Source organism: Astatotilapia calliptera, chromosome 10, assembly GCF_964374335.1.
Source record: "Astatotilapia calliptera chromosome 10, fAstCal68.1, whole genome shotgun sequence".
NCBI classification, from domain to species: Eukaryota; Metazoa; Chordata; class Actinopteri; order Cichliformes; family Cichlidae; genus Astatotilapia; species Astatotilapia calliptera.
The window spans coordinates 19,081,746-19,102,671 of NC_137431.1; the positions used below are offsets into that span (position 1 = coordinate 19,081,746).

Consider the following 20,926-nt stretch of genomic DNA (forward strand, 5'->3'; position numbering starts at 1 on the left):
CTCTACTTTAATTTCAATCCAGGCGCCATCTTGTAAAGGTCACAGTATGACACACTGGAGCCACTGTTTACCAATAATAGACAAAATAAAACCTTCCCATTGCCCAAACATAGATATCATGCATTCCTCCAATGGGTTGTGTATTCTTCATTGTTCGTGTATTGTTTTGGATAATGTTCTGAGGCCTTCCAGGCTCTGGTTACAGAACTGTCTGGAGCAGTGTTCTTGGGGATGAAAGTACAACACATATCTCTAAACATTGCACATACACCCCCTTAGGACCTTAGGACATTGTAATGTATATAATTAATGCGATCTATGCGATTAATGTGACTCCCCTAGGGACCCCTATGGTGTCCATATATGTTAGAAACCCCACAAATAAGTCAAACAAGTAAGTGGACCTTTAGAACAGCACCTGGCATCTACGCCGGGCTGTGAGCTGCCCTGCCCTGTTTCCTGAGACCCTTACCTCCTTTTCACCCAGCATAATAGTACAAAGCCGATCTTGCCCACGGGCCAATTTATGTCATGTTTTCCCTGGAGGCATTCCCTTGGGCTGGATACACCACCGTACACCAGTCCACTGGGATCTCTCCTGCATCATACATCTGACTTCCCTAGTTGCTCACTGTAAAATCAAAACAGGTATAGTTAGCTTTTCTTGGGGTAAAATGTCCTAGATTAGTTTTATTGTCAATTGGTGGAAACAGGCTGGAGAGAGTTTAGCAGTTTCCTATATAAACAGCACTTCTGGTTATTTTAAGCATACAACCAAATCCCCACGTGTCATTTGAATAGAAAGGGCCAGGTTCAGTGAAGAGGTGTGGGCAAGTGTAGGGATGGGTACCGGTATCCGGTTCTGACATAAACGGTAGTAACCAGACCGAAAAGCAGCGCACATTTCGGTGCTTTATTTCGGTGCTTTTTTTTCCTAAGCTGTGATACACTTTAGATTCTAGCCAATCATTTTACGTTTCCGAGGATAGTAGGCCGGTCTAGGTACGTACGTTCTTTTATGCAGAGCTACAGATTAAAATGCCCAAGGCGAAGCGGTCAAAAGTCTGGCTGTACTTCACAGCAAAAGATGCAAACTCAGCGGCCTGCAACAAGTGCTTTAAGGTGATATTGTCAAAGGAGGTAACACCTCAAATCCGATGAAACACCTGGTGACGCATAGCGTTTTTTTTAAAAGCCAAGAAATGCGCCGTATTTGATAGCTTGCTGCAAGACCTCACACCGTGAACATCTACTGCGGGTGGGTTGCCAGTTATCGGACCCAGAGCAACATCCCCCAAAAACCCGAAGAATAGAGTCCTGGCCCCTAGCCCTGCCAGTGTAGCAGAAATGATGACGGATGATAATGGCAGCAACAGCCGTTCTTCTCTGCGTGAGTAGCTTAATGTTGTTCGTGTGTAATTTACGTTGAGTAGGCTAACCACGTTATTACATTAATGCATGTAAGGTGAACTAGCAAACATCATCATAGCTACATGCGGCTGTCTTCTTGTTTGATGGCAGATACTCCCTTCACCCTGGCCAAAAAGGCTAAAATGACCAAAGAAAAAGTGGAAAACAGTTAAACATGAGAGGTTTTTGGACAAAGTTTGTGTTTTTTCCATTGATTAAGCACTGCTTCCAGCCAAGAGTGACACCACATATGCCCCATAGCTGCAGAAAAGGCTAACATTGTTATCTTTTTACAAAAAAACAGCTGAACATGAGAGGTTTTTGGACCAATTTTGTGTTCTCCATTCTTTAAGCACTGGTTTGAGCACCGTTTAAGCACCGGCACTGTTTCAAAAGTACCGGTTTGGCACCGGTATCGGATAAAACCTAAACGATACCCATCCCTAGGCAAGTGGCTACGCCCGCCGCACAGTCTGACACCTTTTGTTCCTTTATATTTTGAATTAGCCAATCTAACCCCAGGTTGCTATTTCTATACCCATTACATGTCAGTTCTCTTAGTTGCCGCGCTTTTTTCCCTCTCTGGACAGTCTGTCCCCCTTTAACGAGTGGACCAGATGTGGGATGACCACTGTGTTCCGGCAATTAACATAACATAAAAATCACACAGACTATTAGTAAAGCTAATACTCTCAGACCTCCCATTACTTTCCAGCTTCTACTTTTTTTCTACTACCCTGAGGTCTTTTCCACAGACCGGGGGATTATTCTGCCCCCTTTTGTTGAGGTCTGGGTGTTTCTCTTACTCAACTGACTCAGCGTGCTGGTCCTTCTTGGTCTGGTCCTTCTGGATTTCCGCCAACCCCCTCGTGGTTATTGCTGCACCCCAAATGACACGACCCTTGACCTCAATCACTGATTGTGCCGTCTGCTATGCCTGGAATGATTTGTGATTCTCGCTGGTTCTCTAGGAAAAAATCCGGAGTTGTGGGAACTCATGGTTCATTATAATCTTACGTTTTATCTGTACCTGAATTGGTAATCACACAAATCACCATAAAATCATAGAAAAATGATCATAGAAACCATTGTTTGCAGCATTCTGGACTAACTGCAGCCTTGCCAGGCAGGTCTGGCTAACTCCAGCATATAAGGAGTTACAATAGTCCAGCTGGGATATAATAAAAGCATGAATCACCCGTTGAATGTTTTTAAAAGATAAAAATGATCTCACCTTAGATAAAAGCCCCAGTTTGAAGAAAGACTGCTGTACGACTGAGCTCATCTGTTTTTCAAAGATGAAATTGCTGTCAAATATTAACCCCTAAATTTTTGGCATGCGATTTGACAAAAGACTCAAGACTGTGCAGGTTAAAATTAGAGGTGCTGGGATTGCCACTTGGTCCAAAAATTATCACTTCGGTTTTGTTCTCATTGAAGTTAAGGAAGTTAGAGGCCATCCAAGATTTAACTTCACCGATACACTGCCTCCAGTTCTGCCTCTAGCGAGGCAGAACTATTTCCCTTCAGTTGAAGATAGATCTGAGTATCATCAGCATATGAATGAAAACAAATGTTATATTTTGTAAAAATTAGACCTAGAGCTATTAAATTAGACCTATAAATGGAGAATCCAGAAGCAGAAGCACAGCTGAGTCACCTGAGTCAGTGGCTAATAAAAGATCATTAAGAACTCTTAAACGTGCAGTTTCTATACTATGAAGAGTTTTAAAACCAGACTGAAACCTCTCAAGAACATTGCGTCCATTTACAAAAGATTGCAGCTGATCATAGATCAGCGATCATAGATCGAAGACGTTTTATCTTATTGATAAAAAACTGCAGGAACCTTTCACAGGTGTCTGAGGAACCTGTTGTCGTAAGCCCGACAACAGGTGTCAGGGTGAAGTATTTTTCAAAATCGTGTCCAGGTAGCCTTCATTCTCACCAATAAGCCACTGCGTTTCCCACGGCGCCCTCTAGGTTGAGGTAGCACCGGAACACAGCGGAGGCAAGCTGGAACTCCTGACAGGAGCGGTGGGGAGAAGGTTCCCTGATATCCACGATTGCAATAAAGAGTTTTTTAACTTAGAGGATCTTATAGCCAGCACCATTTGGCAATCATATACAAGCAGAGAGTTAGCATGTTTTAAAACAAAGTAAAAATAAAACACTAGTACAAACAGAGTCCGACGGCAGGCCGTAAACACTGGCGCCATCTTGACCAATGATGGGTCTAAGTGCACTGTTACATATAAAATATTAGACCTATTTCAGAACCCGTCCAAAATGAACTGTTTTCTCTTAAAAAGGGAAAACAAACCAGAAAAGCTCTTGCTCCCAATAAAACAATATGATGTAGGCATTAGAACTTCCGGTAACACGAGATTCAGTGCTGTCGTCACTGCTTCTAGCTTTAATTAAATGCTGATGCTTATCTGGTCTGAACTCAGACTTAAGTGTCACCCCCTCTGTTCATTTTCCCTACATCATATTTGCCGGTTGCCCACAAGTGCTCCACAATTCTGGAGAGTCTGGGATCAACTGGCATAGTTCCACCTGCTAAATACACAGAGAATTTTGTTAGCAACTGCAAAATTCACACAACACTAATGTTCTCCATTAACCACTTCCTAAACACTTCATGCCAATGTTTCATCACTAGATTGTAAATTTCTTCTCCAGGTCTGCACTGCTGCACTCATTTTAGTCACAGACCCAATCACTTTACTCAATTATATTGTAACATGCTGTCATGTATTTTACAAAGCAAGTTTATTTTCATATAGTCAGAGGTGTATATCAACCTCACCCATGCATCAGAAACAGGAAACTCGGTTTTTTTAGTCTCTACTCTAACAGACTCTGCTACATCCTGTTAACTTGTGAGATCAAACCATCTATTCCTAATCTAACAATGATCACCTAATTTTCATATCAGTTCATAACCCACATAACCCACTGTCCTGTCAACCCAAGTTGACAGGACAACAGAAATGCATATTTGAAATATTACCACAAAAAAGAATCTCCTTCATACAGTAAATCACTTGTATTGCTCAATCAGCAGAAGACATCTCACAATTTACTATTTTAAAACTACATTTATTGTCTCATCACTGGTTGGTCATACCAGTCTATTTTCCTTTTCACAGAAGTCAACCTGTTGTCCTGCAGCTTGGAGAGTTATTTCTCAGCGATGGATAACCTCAGCATTTGATAGCAAGTGTCTGTTAAATCTACACTATTTTGGCAATCAGAGGACCAATGAGCTGTTTCTTCTTATCTGTTCATTCTTTTCTTTTCGGTCTCTTCTTTTGCTGCTTAACTCCCAGCATGGCAAATGCAAAACAGATGGTCCTCTCAAGTCCATTCACACACAAGGATGTCACTGGTGAACTTCCCAGCTTGTGATTAAGAGCGCATGCTTCCATCCACGATAGTATTTGTACATGCTGCTGAACCTTTCAGAGTTTTAAGTCAGTGCTGCTGTCTGTTCACCAGCTGTTGATTCTTGAAGTTGACGCTGTTGGTCTGGAGCTGCCTTTTATCTTCAGGAAGAGATTGACCATCCTTAAAGCTTCTTTCCAGGATAAGATGTACATCGAGATGAAGCTGTGAAATTTCAGCCAAAACCTGGCCTGGGTATCATGCCAATTATGTTAATCTATCATTTTGACCCGGCCGCTGTGCTCGTGAAGGAAGTTGATCCAGGTCCGTGGGCACCTGTACTAACAAACTAAGACATTTATTTAATATCCTTCTCATCACTACTTATTGACACTTTCATTCTGTGATTCTTCTATCCACATTTTAAAATGTCTCTTTCTCGTCATTCGTTGCACTCACATCAGCCAATTTCCTTCAGACTGCATGCAGACACTTTCACTTCCTGTCACATACACACACACTCTCCACGTTACTGCATTTCCTCAGTTTCTACACCCTTTTTTCTTCGCAGTAGCCCAATTGACACAATTCTTTAGCAGAATTTAACACAATCCTTTAGCACAATTAGCACACTTCTTTAGCCAAGCAGCAATATACAAGCATTATCTCAAAATTACTTGTTGTCGACCATGTTTTCCTGCTCAACTCCAATTCTCTGTCCTAGGCAAAGTAGTGGACTCTAACCACTACCATTAAATATTTTCATCGCAGCGAAACAGTCTGTCAGAATGTTCGCCACCTCACATAGAAGCCACGTATTTACAATTTTAACAACAAGAATCACACAATTCCTATACACTCGTTGAATTCAACTATATTTCCGGCCGTGCGCCCAGCGCTTCTTTTTAAGATTATAAGCACCCAAGCTCAGTTCTGCTGTCCAAAAAAGGCAAAAAGGGGGTGGACTCTAACCACTCCCAGTGGTCTCTTAACCACTAGCGTTTAACGGGGTCCCAAGTCCCTGAGGTACGCCAACCTGGATCTCCGGTCCAACCGGTCACGCTAGGCGTCCGTAGTCAGGTGGGGATACCAATCCCTGAACTTTGCATTTATAGGGAGCCCGGCTTCCAAAATACTTTAAATTCTGTGTTTTTTAAAAGCGTCCAACGCTTCTCGGAACATTTATACGTCAACCTGTAGATCTTTGCAAAAGTCTCTTGCTCTAGTGTCCATACTCGACTTGCCCTGAAACACTTAGACATCAACCTGTAGTTCTTAAGAAACGTCTCTTGGTCTAATGTTTCAGCATTACTGAGCCAATTTAACAGTGAAGATCGTTAACTCAGCGAACAGATAATTTAGAATTCATCCAACTTTGGTTTAACAGATGGTGCTTACCTTTAAATTCTACACTGTAAAAAATCAAACTTGCAGTTGTTGAGCTTACAGTCATTTCTTTCACAATTCAACAATAAAAGTTCAGTTGGCCCATAAACTCAAATACATTAAGGGTTTCAACTAATCATTTAACGTTTTGGAGCAAAAGTTGGTCTCAGATGAAATTTATTGCTGGCAAAATGAATGAATTCAAGTTTTACATGAGTTGAAGCTGTTGGCGCCTTTCTGTGCCTGAGTACGCATGCGCATCTCATATTTTTGGATGCTACGGGGTCTACTTTGCGCTTTTGCAAGGACTGAAAGCCACCTGCCCGTCTGCCTTAATGAGAACGTGAGGCTAGGAGCTGGATAGATCGTTCATCTCAAGTTTCTAAAGGCAAGTAATGTTTCTTTTATTATATCAGACAGTATATGTTTGAACAGTCTCAATTTGTCTGTTAGAAATATCACAACTGAAGTTCTTCGTATTTTTCCGAAACTTAGCATAGCATTACTTTCTTGGCTAAGAAGCCTTGTGGCTTATGGGTATGTGTTTACTATATCATTTAAGATTCCATGTCACAAACTACGTGCCATGTCACAAAACAATGAAAATCCGACAAACTTCGCTACTAAAGAGGCGCGCTCATATCTGACAAGCCTCCGCGACACCCCCTATGCGTATTTCATGAAGTGCAGTCTGTGGCCGCCATACCACCGAACGAAACAAAATAGGCTGGCTCACTCATGACCAACGGCAGCAACCCCCCACCGCTATTTAAATAAAATAAAATAAAATAAAGTTCGGGGGCGCCTGCTGCCATGTCGTTTAATTTGTTCGAATCACATCTAGCCAATAAAATGTGTGCTTTAGTTTCTGTGTGAACGGGGTGGTGGAGTCCTCATGGCCAGCGAGCTCCACTAAATGAACTAAATGAAATATGAGATGTGACAATATAGTTTATATCGATATAGTCTATGTTACATTATAATTATACTCGTGGAGCCGCAAGTTTGCCTCTCTTTCGTCCACTTTTGTCTCTACGCTGTGTTACTCCGCCTCTCTCCTTCACTGAACACAACTCCCCCTCCCCCATCGCTTCACCTGCAGGCAACGACAAGATGGACACGGCAGCTATCAAAGAGGAGCTGGTCGGTAAAAAGAAAACATTTGAAGATTACTATTTTAGTACTGTCAGCGTAAAGTTAATGCCATAACTGCATTAACGGGGCAAATCTCCGTTAACTAGTTACCGCGGATCACCCCGTGCGTGGGGCTGGGTGGTGTTAGTGAGCTAACCGGGCTAACGCGTTGACGCACGGCCTAAAATCCTTTCATCTCAAAAATCGACAGTCTGCCTTATGTATGAATTCTGGTTGTGCTTACTGACCTCGAACCAATTTTATGTGGTACACAGCTTAAAAAAATATGTCAAAAAATTTTTTGGTACGACTTTGGTAAGCTATGAAGCTGCACTGCTTGATGGATTGTTGGAGCATTACGGCTACCGAGGAGCCTCGCAGAGTGATACGTACTCTGCTTCAACGTAATATTACCATATTATGCGTGTAAGGACCATAAATGGCGCCTGTAAGAGACACAGTTACAAAGAGGATTTCAAACTCCAGGCTGTCAGTTGCGCAGTAGAACTTGGAAACAGAGCAGCTGCGAAATCTGTCTTTGTTATTATGCTCAGCATCTTTTATTTTACATTTTGACTGCACAATTGTGAGCTTTTTGTTATGCACAAAACAACATTGTTTTGGTTTATTTATGGAGCACCATTAATAAATGCACTGATAATTTAAACAGATGCTTCAGGAGTTTTATCCCACTCATACTCTCAATCCAATGTTTGTCATTCTAAGTTGTAAAACCAATCACACAAAATTATCCTTGGCTTACATAATACATCCCAGTATACTGTTGGTGCATTCCATGTAGAATACAATTTGTTAATAATAAATTAAATAAATTAAACATTTGATGTAATGTATGTTTTGTAAATTATTTGTTTTACTGTGTTTCACATGGCATTTTACAAGGCAGAATCAGCTCACTTTAGTGAGCCAAAAAAATTAGGACAGGAGAAAAAAATTCTTAAGTAATGTCAGGAAGCTGGTATTTTATTTTAAAACTAATTGCTATTTTTATTTATTTAGAGAATTAAAAGCCAACTCCAGACCACTGCTTGTCCTGATTTATGAGGGACTGATGAGGAGTTGGTAAGGAGAGGAATCAGAACAGGAGTGCCTGCCCCCCGCCCCAAACACATTATCAGGTAATGTAACTTTGGTAATTTGAGATTAATTCAGGTTTCTTTTGAATTGTTGACACTGTCCTCTCCTCTCTTCTCATTATAGCTTTTGTATGCAGTGCCAGTTCTGCTCTTTTGTCTGTTCAAGCCAAGAAGTACTCTTAAGACATCACCAGCTACGACATAGAAGAGGATTTCATTTGCCCTGTGTTTACAGTGACTGCGTCTGTTCGTTCAGGACACGAGGGGCATTGAAGTCTCACCTCAGCAGATCACACAACAGGGCTAAGAAAAGGCAGGAGATCTCAACATTTTTTTGTGATTTTTGTGAATTTAAGGAAAACTGCTCACAGCATACATTTATTTCACATATTTTAAGGCACTTAAAAAAATCAGACTGTATCCTGTCCTTTCCAAAAATGTGACTATGCTACCAACAATTTAACAACCTTTACGTCACACACAAGCAGAAAGCACAAAAACTCAAAAGATATAAAAAACTGTATTAGACTGATTTCTCATGCAAATGCATGTCCTAGTGAAAGTAGCTCCCCTGATAAATCCTTAAATACCTCTCAGGAGCCAGAGACATTACCAAGTGGTTCAGGTGTAGCATCAAGTGATAAAGAGGACAATGAGTTTGTAGATTACCAATGTCTTGAACATAAAATAGCTAGACTTTTTCTATGCATGCAAACATTGTTACATGTTTCTAAAAGTGCTTTGCAGAGAATTATTGAGGAAATTAGTGACATTTTAAAATTTTCTCAGGTTCATTCATTTCAAAGAATCAAACAGGTGCTTGCTTAACAGAACATTGAGGCAGATGATGATGTAATTAAAAATATAAATGATGCACTTTTCAAAACCAACCCATTAATTATCTCAACAGAACCAAAAGGTGAAGAAGACGGATAAGAACATGGCACTCATCACCCAAAAGATGGACATCACATTCTCTCTCAGGAGGAAAGAAGTTGTGGAGATGCAGCCCTTGGTCAAGGAAATGCAGCTCAGATGGCCAGCTCTCTTCTTGAAAGAACAGGTAAGATAATCTCTTAAATATTTAAAGGAAAACTTCCGTTTTTTTCTTCTTCCCTTTTTCCCCAGTGTGGTCTTATTTCTAAAATTGAAAACGTTCATTTATTCACCCAGAAAAATTTCAAGGCATTTGGAGTTGTTAGAAAGAAATTTTAATCCCAATGTTACGAGTCAGTCGTTTTGCAAGAGAGAGCTGAGCCACGGTTATGGGGAAAGGATTCACTGAGACAACTAAGAAATGCCTGAATTAAGCCAAAAACCACTCTGGAGGGATTTTAATCTAAGGAAATAACATTAAAATGTGTTTAAAAGCTCCAAAAAGTTGATTTTACATGATATAGGACCTTTACAATTCCTTCTGAACAACTCCAAATGCCTCGAAACTTGTCTGGGTGAGTAAATGAACGTGAGCTCCATTTCTTGTGCCCTTGAGAAGCATCTGTTTGTATCACTCCAATATCTTGTAGAAAAGGTTGAAGGCTACCGTTGAGCTAACAATGCTAGTGGTAAAATATAAAAAAATACTTGGCTCTAAAAATATGAACTCTATTGAAGTGAAATCTATTTACTTGTCAACTTGCTGTGTATAATAACAGATTGCTTTTATTTCGCTCTTCTCTGGGCACCCAAAGCGCTTTATAATTCCACTACTCACTCACTCACTCTCACATTCACACATCGGTGCAGGGAAACCACAGTTGTAGCCACAGCTGCCCTGGGGTAGACTGACAGAAGTGACGCTGCCATATCGCGCCACTGGGCCCTCTGGCCAACACCAGTAAGCGGTGGGGTAAAGGGTCTTGCCCAAGGACACAACGACCAGGACAGAGAGAGCTGGGGATAGAACCAGCATCCTTCCGGTTACAGATGAGCTTCCCAACCCCCTGAACCACGGTCGCCGCAATGACTTGTCTTCACTGGGCATCTAGAATCTTTTGGTGCTGACCCTTAGCGGGCAACAGCCATGAAACTCACAGAACAGGATTGAGAAAGTCACTTACGTGTTATGAAAGTATACAAATTTGACCACAGGATGTTATTCTTACTTCATTTCTACATAACTATAAAATTAATGGAATTTTTTCAATGAATTTAAAATACAATTTATTGATTTATTTCTTTTCTGCAATACATCCTGTAACAATTGAAACCATTATTTTGTCTTATCAACATTTGATTAGGTATTCTATAGACTTACTGTAAAATCTGCCGATCAGATTTTTCTTGTTTTGTTTTTTGTTTTTTTTAATACGTCAGTTATAATTTGTACCACCACTACCACTAAAAGAAAAAAAATCCAATCAAGGCCTGACCAATAGATCAACCGAGACTAACTAAATGTTTTGAAATTAAGCTCTTTTAACCAAATTTGAAAACAATGTGATTTTTATATAATGTACCTTTAAAAGTTTTCTTCTATATTTTTTTTGTTGCTTTGTAGATTTGTGCGGAATTCTCACGCATTACCACCAAGGATCTCATGGGGACCTTCATGACTGCCCTCGACACTTACTCACTTCGGCTGATTAAGCTGTATCGAATTAGAAAAGCTGCTTTCCGCAATGACATGGATTCCCTGTTGCAGAAGTTTGATGAACAGGTAATATATAAAAATGTATTTGTGTCTGGTTTATGAGGAACCTGAAGTTCCCACTGTAACGAAAGATACTTTATTAAATATTTACTAAATTGATGTAAAAATTGTTAGTTTTCAAAAAGTGTGTCCTGAATGGGATTATAAGCTAACAAGCAGCGCTGTGTTTGGCAGATTGCAGGTAATGACAGACAGTTCAACTCTCATCCCACTCATGGCACTTTTTGTTATAAATGTTGTAATAAGTGTGCTACATTTGTTGCACATCAAAATTACTTAAAAAATAAATAAATAAAAAAAACTGACAAAAACATGACCAATTATCTGTAATAACTCATTTCAACATCTTATTTCTTAAGGCTGTATTTTGAGCAACAACACTTAATGTGTTTTAAAAACAAAATGGTAGGTTTATAAATGAGACTGAGTCTTATTTGATTTCCTTGTTTTAGGTCTCAAACATAGTCCAGCATCGACGAACCATCAGTTTGGAAGGGTTACCGATATTTGTTCGCGACGACGAGACCAAACTCTTCTTAACATGTCTGGTGAGTATGCAAATCTACTCAATCTTCAGTTTTGGTTTTCAGAGACTTATATGTACTGTTGTTTTTTATTTTGCATAGGATACAGATCCAGTTGAGAGGGCAACCCGAGGTGTTACGGTGGGCATCCTCACTGTTCTGGAGGACTACGTGGGACCCAACTCGCAGTCCACAGTGGTCAACACTGCCATTGTTTTGGAAGAGGACATTATTCTTGATGATCTGCCAGACCTTCCCACTGCCTTTGCCTACTTGTTTGGCCTACTTTATGGGCTCAACATGGAGTTTCCCAAAGAACTCAAGTACACATTTGAAGCTGTGCAACACATTTTTATGGAGTTGACATCTACCTGTTCCCAGAGGATAAGAAGCTTCAAAACCAAGCTCTTAACCAAAGTCTAACCTATTTGACAACATGTTCAACTCAAATGCAACTTGTGTAAAACAGAATGGCAATTTGTTTTGATTTACTGTTTTTGGGTTTCGTGGCAAGTTGCTCTGAAAAAAGTTAATTTCTGTCTTTAAGAAAACGGTAAGGTGCAGAAAGTTCTGAATCAATGTCTTCTGTTCTAACTTTACTTAATGTAGCTTGCATGGCTGATTGCAGATTTCATGTATAACATGTTATTATAAAATGTTGAAAGGTTTTATTCTAACTTGAGCTGTTTTAAACAATTTTTATAATCTGGTTTTAGGTACATTTGTATTAGTTTTATAACAAATGTGGCGCGATACTGAACTTCACAGGAAATTGGAGTGTTGATACCATTACTATTAAAAGACAAGTGGTGGAAAAATTTGTTTGAAAGTTGTTAGCTGTATGGAAACCAGGAAGTTGTTCACATCCTGCCATCTGATGTTTTGAATCTGTTTGTTAGTGACTATCTATCAAGATAGGTTTGATATTCTGTCTGACAACACCACCTTTAAAATTGGATGAGTAACATTTGTTACAAAAATTTGACTTTTTTTGTGTTTTTGGAAGGACTTTATTTGTGGCTGAATGTTGTCAGTATGTTAAAAATGGCTGATCTCAAAAGTCAACATTGTCAGTGGTGCAGTTGTGTTTGAACACAAAGTTATTTGAAAATCAACTGTAAACATTCATTGGTACAACAGGGAGCACCTCATGAAAACTATGAAAGATACTTTTTCTAAACTTTAGGAAATTGATTGGCAAAACAAAAAAAATATGTTGTGTAAACTTTAGGAAATACGTTGCCAAAACGAAAACTAATACCTTGTGTAAACTTTAGGAAATACGTTGCCAAAACTAAAACTAATACCTTGTGTAAACTTTAGGAAATACGTTGCCAAAACTAAAACTAATACCTTGTGTAAACTTTAGGAAATACGTTGCAAAAACAATAAAATATGAGTTGAGAAAAAGGACAATTATTAATTTTGTCAACACAAAAACATTAGCTAAAGCAACTTATCACCTAAACTTGAAATTATAAGTTATCCATCAGAACCTAAAAACGTAAATGCAGTCGGTTGCCTTGAGTTTTTAAGTTTTAGCAACGTTTTTTTTTTTACAGTGTATTGGACCGGTCCTCTGTTCGCCTCATTTCATGATCCACCTTACTATTGCAGAATCAAAACATTGGAGATGTTAGATTTATGTTGGCACAAGCATATGTGAGTATATGTTTCTAAGCTTAAATGTACGGTGGCTGGGAAGTGCAAATCACATTTACAACATCAACAACAAAATAACATTTCCGAAAACACTTTTACATTAAAAAAACAAAAACAAATAAAAAAATTGACAACAAAATAACATTTAAGAAAACACTTTAACAAGTCCGCAACAAATTAACAAGTGGCTCTTGACGGAAAGGGATTGTCTGAAATACCGGAAGTGACTCAACGATAGGGCTTTGGAGTTGACGTAACGCTGCAATGTATTGTGGGAGACCATTGTCAATCAATCTAGTGCCGTGTCTCCTGTACAGCAACGGTCCCCAACAGGACCGGTACCGGTCCGTGAGTCGTTTGGTACCAGGCCGCGAGAGTTGAGGCTCGGGTGTGAAGTGTATGGTTTTCAGGGTTTTTAATCATTAAGTCGGTTTCCCTGGGTCTTTTCCCGTTTTGTAGTTGTGTGTCTTATTTTGAAAGCATTATTTACGCGTTACCATAGCGACCAGAGAGCATTAAGGGGCAGAGAGGAGGATGTTATTCTCAATGTTGTTGGCGCATTTCAGGAGTATACTGCTAATAAAGTTACACAATTACACAGCTGAATTCGCGTTTATTATTATATTTACAAAATACCACAGTTTTTGTCTTTGTCTGTATCATTTTATTTTGTTGTATTTATCCGCAACACCTTAAAGGCCGGTCCGTGAAAATATTGTCTGACATTAAACTGGACCGTGGTGCACAAAAGGTTGGGGACCGCTGCTGTGCAGTATATAGTGCGTTTAGCTTGTCAAATTTACATAAATCTTTGATCGCCAGTTGTGTGACTCTGAAGTGATGTACTGTATGTTTGTAAGTTTTCTCCTCAACAAACACAACAATGCCAACGAAACGTTTTGCACGGTTTCATTCCATGTCCCAATTGGTAGTTTTGGTAGTCAGGGATCAGTCCCCCAGGGCCTCCATTCCTGGCCACTGCCCGGCACATAATGCACCCGACCCCTACGATGCCTCCTGCAGGTGGTCTCTTTTTCGGGCTAAGGCCTGGCCACCAGATACTCCCTCTCGGGCACCCTCCCCAGGCCTGGCTCCAGGGCAGGGCCCTGGTAACCCTATCCCGTGCAGGGTGAACTGTTCCCAAGGGGTTCTTCTCATAGGGGTCATCTGAATCACCCTTTGTCTGGTCCCTCACCCAGGACCAGTTTGCTATGGGAGAGCCTACCAGGGGGCAGAAGCCCCCGGACAACATAGCCCCTGGGATTCCTGGGACACACAAACCCTTCCACTTCACAGGAAAGGTAGCCATATGGTAGAGATTCGCAGAGGGGAGTAGCGAGTTCCAATGCATTTATTTTATTAAGGATGCAAAAGCATACACAGTGAACATCTATGCAATTTCTTGTTTAGGATATTCCTGTGAGTTTTATTCATACACGTTTTCCAGCTTTATCCTTGGAACAGATGAGACTGGCAAAGGAAGAACGTCAGACAGAGTAGTCAGACCCTGTTCATCGAGTGCTGGTTCAGAAAGGCTAGCAGCCGGCTCTCTGTCCTCAGTTAGAACAGATCCAAGAACATGTCTGTGAAGGTTCTCAGTCATCCAGGTCATCGTAGTCAAAGGAGCTGTACAGTGCAGCGAGGAATGCCCAGACCTCTACATTGGAGAGACCAAACAGCCACTTCACAAGCGCATGGCACAACACAGAAGAGCCACCTCCACAGGACAAGACTCAGCAGTCCATCTGCAGCTTAAGGATAAAGGACACTCTTTCGAGGATGCCAATGTTCACATTTTGGACAGAGAGAACAGATGGTTTGAAAGAGGAGTGAAAGAAGCCATCTATGTCCACTGTGAGCGACCATCTTTGAACAGAGGCGGGGGTTTACGACACCAACTCTCTGCCATCTATAATCCAGTTTTGAGATCCCTTCCCAGACGCCTTGACGCCCACTCACATCCTGGGCCATCTGACCTCAGGAATTCGCATGATAAGGTGGGGCCAGGTTTCACAATGAACATACCCGAAACTCTGGCTGATTGGGACCCACACCCAGTTTCACACCTTGGCTCAGGCGATTAGAGGATCATCAGGGGGTCCTTTTGTCCCTCTGTGGGGGGTTACTCCCACTAGGTTTATATCTGGGACTCTCCACCATTTGACCTTAGAACTGAAGAAGCTTCTCGGATGAGAGGTGAAACGTCTTCAAGCAACTTAAAGAAGTCCAGACGCTTTTCTTTGCAAGATCCAAGAACAGTCTCACTCAAGTTCACTTCCTCCAGCTTATGAGCTTGCAACCTGGTAAGAACACTGACAGAAAACACATCAGGGTGGGATTTCAACAGCTCATCCTCTCCTAGGAGACAGCTGGGCTTATCCACCACTTCAGGAACAGGGAGTACCTTGACCCCAGCAATATCATTTCCCATTATAAACTCAACACCCTGAATAGGAAATAAGTTTCTCACTGCAACCTTGAAAAAACCAGAGGCTAACCTCAACTGTTTATGTTTAAGAGCCAAACACTCAGAAACTATATGCCCCACTTTGTGACAGTAAAAACATTGTCTATCAGACTTGGAACCCGAGGAACCCCTAGGTTGTTGAGGGTGCGGCTTTGTGTCCTCTTTCATTTGTTCATGATAGGGTGATTCAGATTTACAAACACGCTTTTGTGCGTCAAAGCAAATTCTTCTGCCAGGACAGCTGCCTCTTGCAAAGTGGCAACTTTTTGTTCATTCAGGTACAGCACCGTATGCTCAGGAACACAGTTTTTGAATTCCTCCAACAATAACAGTTCACGCAGTGCGTTAAACTCTGAAACTTTGCTTGCTTGACACCACCTATCAAATAGAAGCCTGTAAGCTTCAGGGACCAACTCATAGGCTGAGTATAGCACTTTTGACATTGTCATACACAAGACTGTCCTCAATAGTGAGAGCTGCGCATACTTCCTGTGCTTTACCAATTAATTTGCACTGAAGCAAAAGGGACCAAACCTCCTTGGGCCAATGTAAAGCAATGCGCTCAAACACATTAAAATAGGCCTCCCCCTCAGTCTCCCTGAATGGTGGAACCAGGGCAATGTTTTTGCCTACATCAAATGTTGGAGGTGCAGGAGCAGGGGGAGAATTATCTGAGGGATTACTAACGTTATCTTCATACTTCACTGAAGGTGGAGCAGAAGGCTCAGGAGACAATTTGTTAGCTTGCAACTCCAGCTGGCGCAACCTAATAGATGTCTCAGCTTCTAGCTGCCGACACTTTAGCTTGAATTCAAGCTCATCCTTACGTTCCCTTTCTTTGGTTCAAGTTCAAGACGAGCCAAACGTACCTTTAAGCGTGCACCAACACTGGGATTACTGGATTCAACAGAGAAGGGCTCAAACCGTGGAAGAGAGGCTGGGGGTTTTCCCCCACCTGGTTTGACCACAGTAGGTGTCACTGTCCCATCCCCAGTACAAACCTCAGGCTGATCAGAGGTTTCAAAGACCGACGCTGCATCCTAGTGTCCGCGTCTAAAGGGAACACACCTTTCCCAACCAACCCACTGACCACAAGAGACTTTAACTCGTTCTTCTTCATGGTCTTATATATATATATATATATATCTCCACTCAGTCTCCAGTGTCAGCTGCTCACTCGCTCTCCACTCAATCTCCAGCGCCTCCGGTGTCACTTTCAGCTCAGTCTCCAGCGCCTCCAGTGTCACTTTCAGCTCAGTCTCCAGTGCCACCTGTAGTTCAGTCTCCTGTGTCACCTGTAGTTCAGTCTCCTGTGTCACCTGTAGTTCAGTCTCCTGTGTCACCTGTAGTTCAGTCTCCTGTGTCACCCGTAGCTCAGGCTCCGGTATTACCAGTTTCACTCATTCACTCTATGCAGGGAGAAAGTCTTGTTTCTACTCAGGGTGCTTTTCATGGTTTAGCCGCCATTGGCACAGTTTGCCACTCCAGGGCTTCCCCAGAGGCTAGGTCTCAGTCCCCAGCTGATTCTGGACCCCTGAAGTTTAGTGAGAACTGCACCATGTCAGCGTTGCCTGGGCAGAGCCAGTGCTCAGTGCAGTGCCAGTTGCCTTTATGTCAGCTAGTGGACTCCATGCCTGCTGGGTTTGTGATGGCTTCTGCTGGAGGGTCCGAGGGACCACTCCGGCCTTTGTCTCGTGTCTCCGCTGGAGGGTCCGAGGAACCGCTCCGGCCTTTTTCTCCTGTCTCCGCTGGAGGGTCCAAGGGACCGCTCCAGCCTTTGTCTCGTGTCTCTGCTGGAGGGTCCGAGGGACCGCTCCGGCCTTCGTCTTCTGTCATCGCAGGAGGATCCAAGGGATCCGCCCAGCCTGCAGCGCCACCGTCTCCGGCTTCCACGCCGCCGCCGGCAGCGCCGCCGGCAGCGCCACCTGCAGCGCCACTGTCTTCCACGCCGCCGCCGGCAGCGCCACCGTCTCCGGCTTCCACGCCGACGCCTGCAGCGCCATTCTCAGCTGGTCTAGCCTCAGTGCTTTCAGCCTCGCCTGCAGCAGCGGCTTCGTCCATGCCTTCGCCTGGCCCAGCTTCAGTTTCGACTTCGCCTGGTCCAGCTTCAGCGTCGCCTGGCCCTGCCTCCGTGTCTTCGCCTTCAGCGTCGCCTGGTCCTGCCTCCGTGTCTTTGCCTTCAGCATCGTCTGGTCCTGCCTCGTCTGGGTCTGTGGTTAATCGGCCACCTTCCAGGCTACTGGTCGTGGGCGGCCCCCAGACCCCCTTTGCCTGAGTCGCCGCCGTTGCCTTCCGCACGGCCAGCCTCCGGAACAGTGCTGTCGTCGCCGCCGCCGTTGCCTACCTGTGTTTTATCTGGCATGCAATGATACATCTTTAAACCGCATAATGGCATATGTTTCCTTAGTTAGTTTAATCTGTATTCCTCTAATATTAATAGCGTTTACTTATGTTTGCATTTCCATAGCACTGAGCAGAATTGCGTCGGGAGAGGAATGACTCAAAGCACTGGAGACACATAGGAAACACACCCGAAGTAAATCGGGAATATTGAGGAATAACAAGACAAGGGAAGTAAACTCTACACAAGACACACAAGACAAAAGACTTTCACAATAAAACAGGAAAGAAGAAGCAGAATATAAACAGAGACTGCAAAGGATAAAATAAATTATAAAGGAAACTATAGTATATTATTTATACACGAGAAGAGTCAAACAGCATAAGAGATTCTCAATAAACAAGGAATCACAAAACCCAAAAGAACTGTAAATACAAAACCCTGGGTCTAAAAACCCAGGGATCCTAACAAATAATTTTAATGAATTTGTTGGCACTAGTCTACTTTTACTGGGGCACATACGCTTATGTTGCTAAGGATGTTTCTAACAGTTAGATTCATAGCGACACATTTTACTTTGCGATTGATTACATTTTTTTTTCAATGAAAACTGTGTCAAAGCTTTGATTGAAACTATAGAGCCAGGTATAAAATATGCATATTAATTAACTATATTTTTCAAAGAACAATGGTAATTGAATTTATTATGTAAAGAAAACAGACTACTAAATGAAAGATGTAGGTTTTAACCTGTTTAACTTGAACATCTTCAAGTATGCCTTACCTTGCCTTCCTTTGTCATGACTTAGATTCTAGTTTCTTGGCACTATTCCTTGGATGCATGAAATATCAGTATAAATGCAAAAATTAAAGAGAGCGCATTAACATATTTAATGCAAAATAACATGAAAAATCTGTTAGTACAGTTGTTAAATTTACGATTTAATGTGATTTAAAGCTAAAACATCTGTATTTTAATTTATCATGCTGATCTAAAATAATCTTCCCAATGTTACCTCCTGAAAAGCTAAGTATTTTTATGTGATGTTAAATTTATATAATTTTATTATATTACACTGAAACCTGAGCTGCTGGAATTTTACCTTTTTTTTTTTTTGCCACCCAGTGAGTAGAAAATAAGATGGCCATGTGACAAAGTTACTTGCTTCTGCTGCATCACAGTCTTAGAGGTAAAATACAAATACCAGGTTGGTCATGAGACGCCTCACTGTAGTGCACTGCTTATGTAGTTTGGGCAAAATTTTATTACAGCAACTTTGGATCAGATGCTTCACTTTGTGTTATATGCTTTTATCTGTGATTTTTATGACTAAGGAAACCTATTTGTAATGGACTCAGAAGAAAAAGCCACTACTAAGTCTAATTCCACATTTGTTCGCCCTGCAATATTTTATCTCAGTGGATTTTCCAACATCCCTCATGTTAAATATTTCTATGTTTTCCTGTGTTTTGTCTACATCATGACTGTTTTGGGGAATGGCTTTCTTCTCTCACTTATTTGGCTGGTGAAGACACTTCATACTCCTAAATACATGATTGTGTTCAACATGGCTTTGGCAGATTTGTGTGGGAGCACAGCTCTCATCCCAAAACTATTAGACACATTTCTGTTTGACAGGAGATACATTGTTTATGAGGCCTGTTTAAGTTATATGTTCTTTGTTTTTTTTTTTGGAGGTGTGCAGTCATGGACGCTTGTCACGATGGCATATGACAGACTTATAGCAATTTGTTTCCCTTTAAGGTATCATAGCATTGTGACTAAAACATCTATTACATCAATGTTGCTGTTTATATGGCTTGTTATGTTGAGTCTAACAACATTAGTTGTTGGGCTTATTAATCGTCTTTCCTTCTGTGACTCTGTTGTAGTGAAAAGCTTTTTCTGTGATCATGGACCAATATATCGTCTGGCATGTAATGATCCATCTTTAAATATCATTATGGCAAATGTTGTTGTAAGTATAGGAGTCTTTATTCCGCTAATATTCATATCCTGCACTTATGTTTGCATTTCCATAGCGCTGAGCAAAATTGCATCAGGAGAGGAACGACTTAAAGCACTGAAAACTTGTACTTCTCATCTGATCCTTGTTGCTATTTTGTTCCTACCATTTGTAGGTACAAACATTGCTGTATGGACCTCCTACATTCATCCTAATGCCAGAATTATAAACTCAACTTTGACACACACCCTACCAGCTTTGATCAATCCTATTGTATATGCTTTAAAGACAGAAGAAGTAATGAATGCAGTCAAGAAGCTTTGGAAAATAAATAATATTAGAAGTCCAGTCACAAAATGGTGAACCAAATGTTTCTATTATATTGACCCATTTGGGACTATTACAGTATACTTAAAAAAAAAGAAAAAACAAGTTCTAGCTATTTGTGCTATAATATTACATTTAGAAATAGTGTATTATGTTATCTTCTTCACTGTATATCATGTTTACATAAAATGTTTTGAATACTGTATATTGTATGGAAAATAATTTTAACACCCACAACCCTTGAAAAAAAGTTTTAAAAAAGCAATGAATGAATGAAAGTTGAATTTATGTACCTGATTTTTTTAAAGTTATATATTTAAATATAAAAACCAGGAGGACAGTTGGAACTGTGTATTCACCTTTATTTGATCAGGAAGTAAAAAAAAAATTTCTTTAGCAATAATGTCCCTAAACATATGAATATGTGACTATGGGTTCTTCTATATGACATATGTAAAATCTGAAAGAAAGCCTACATATAAACACAATGAACAAAACTTATCATTCAGACCTCAGGCAATGAATTCCACTAAGAAAATATGAACCATTTCCTATTTGAAAAGAAGTA

General features: G+C 41.0%; 2 protein-coding genes across 4 annotated transcripts; both read left to right on the forward strand.

Moving 5' to 3' along the window:
* Positions 1–6,212: 6,212 nt before the first annotated feature.
* Positions 6,213–12,659, forward strand: LOC113017899 (uncharacterized). 3 transcript variants are annotated; one of them, XM_080307142.1, is made up of 7 exons: positions 6,213–6,574; positions 8,341–8,459; positions 8,542–8,730; positions 9,328–9,480; positions 10,918–11,076; positions 11,523–11,618; positions 11,697–12,659. In XM_080307142.1, exons 4-7 carry the CDS (start codon positions 9,358–9,360, stop codon positions 12,015–12,017), a joined length of 699 nt encoding a protein of 232 aa, XP_080163268.1. In that variant the 5' UTR covers positions 6,213–6,574; positions 8,341–8,459; positions 8,542–8,730; positions 9,328–9,357; the 3' UTR covers positions 12,018–12,659. The 3 variants fall into 3 exon arrangements, with proteins under 3 accessions (XP_080163268.1, XP_080163266.1, XP_080163267.1); XM_080307140.1 differs by lacking the exon at positions 6,213–6,574 and adding an exon at positions 7,200–7,329; XM_080307141.1 differs by lacking the exon at positions 6,213–6,574 and having other exon boundaries at positions 7,846–8,459.
* A 6,243-nt stretch (positions 12,660–18,902) lies between these two features.
* Positions 18,903–20,394, forward strand: LOC113030539 (olfactory receptor 1-like). The gene has a single exon (XM_026182067.2). It carries the CDS (start codon positions 19,414–19,416, stop codon positions 20,392–20,394), a length of 981 nt encoding a protein of 326 aa, XP_026037852.1. The 5' UTR covers positions 18,903–19,413.
* The last annotated feature ends 532 nt before the right edge of the window (positions 20,395–20,926 follow it).

Coding starts and splice junctions, on each gene's coding strand:
- LOC113017899 (XM_080307142.1), top strand. CDS start 9,358: ATGGCACTCATCACCCAAAAGATGGACATCACATTCTCTCTCAGGAGG. Junction 9,481..10,917: donor CTCTCTTCTTGAAAGAACAG/GTAAGATAATCT, acceptor GTTGCTTTGTAG/ATTTGTGCGGAATTCTCACG. Junction 11,619..11,696: donor AACTCTTCTTAACATGTCTG/GTGAGTATGCAA, acceptor TATTTTGCATAG/GATACAGATCCAGTTGAGAG.
- LOC113030539 (XM_026182067.2), top strand. CDS start 19,414: ATGGACTCAGAAGAAAAAGCCACTACTAAGTCTAATTCCACATTTGTT.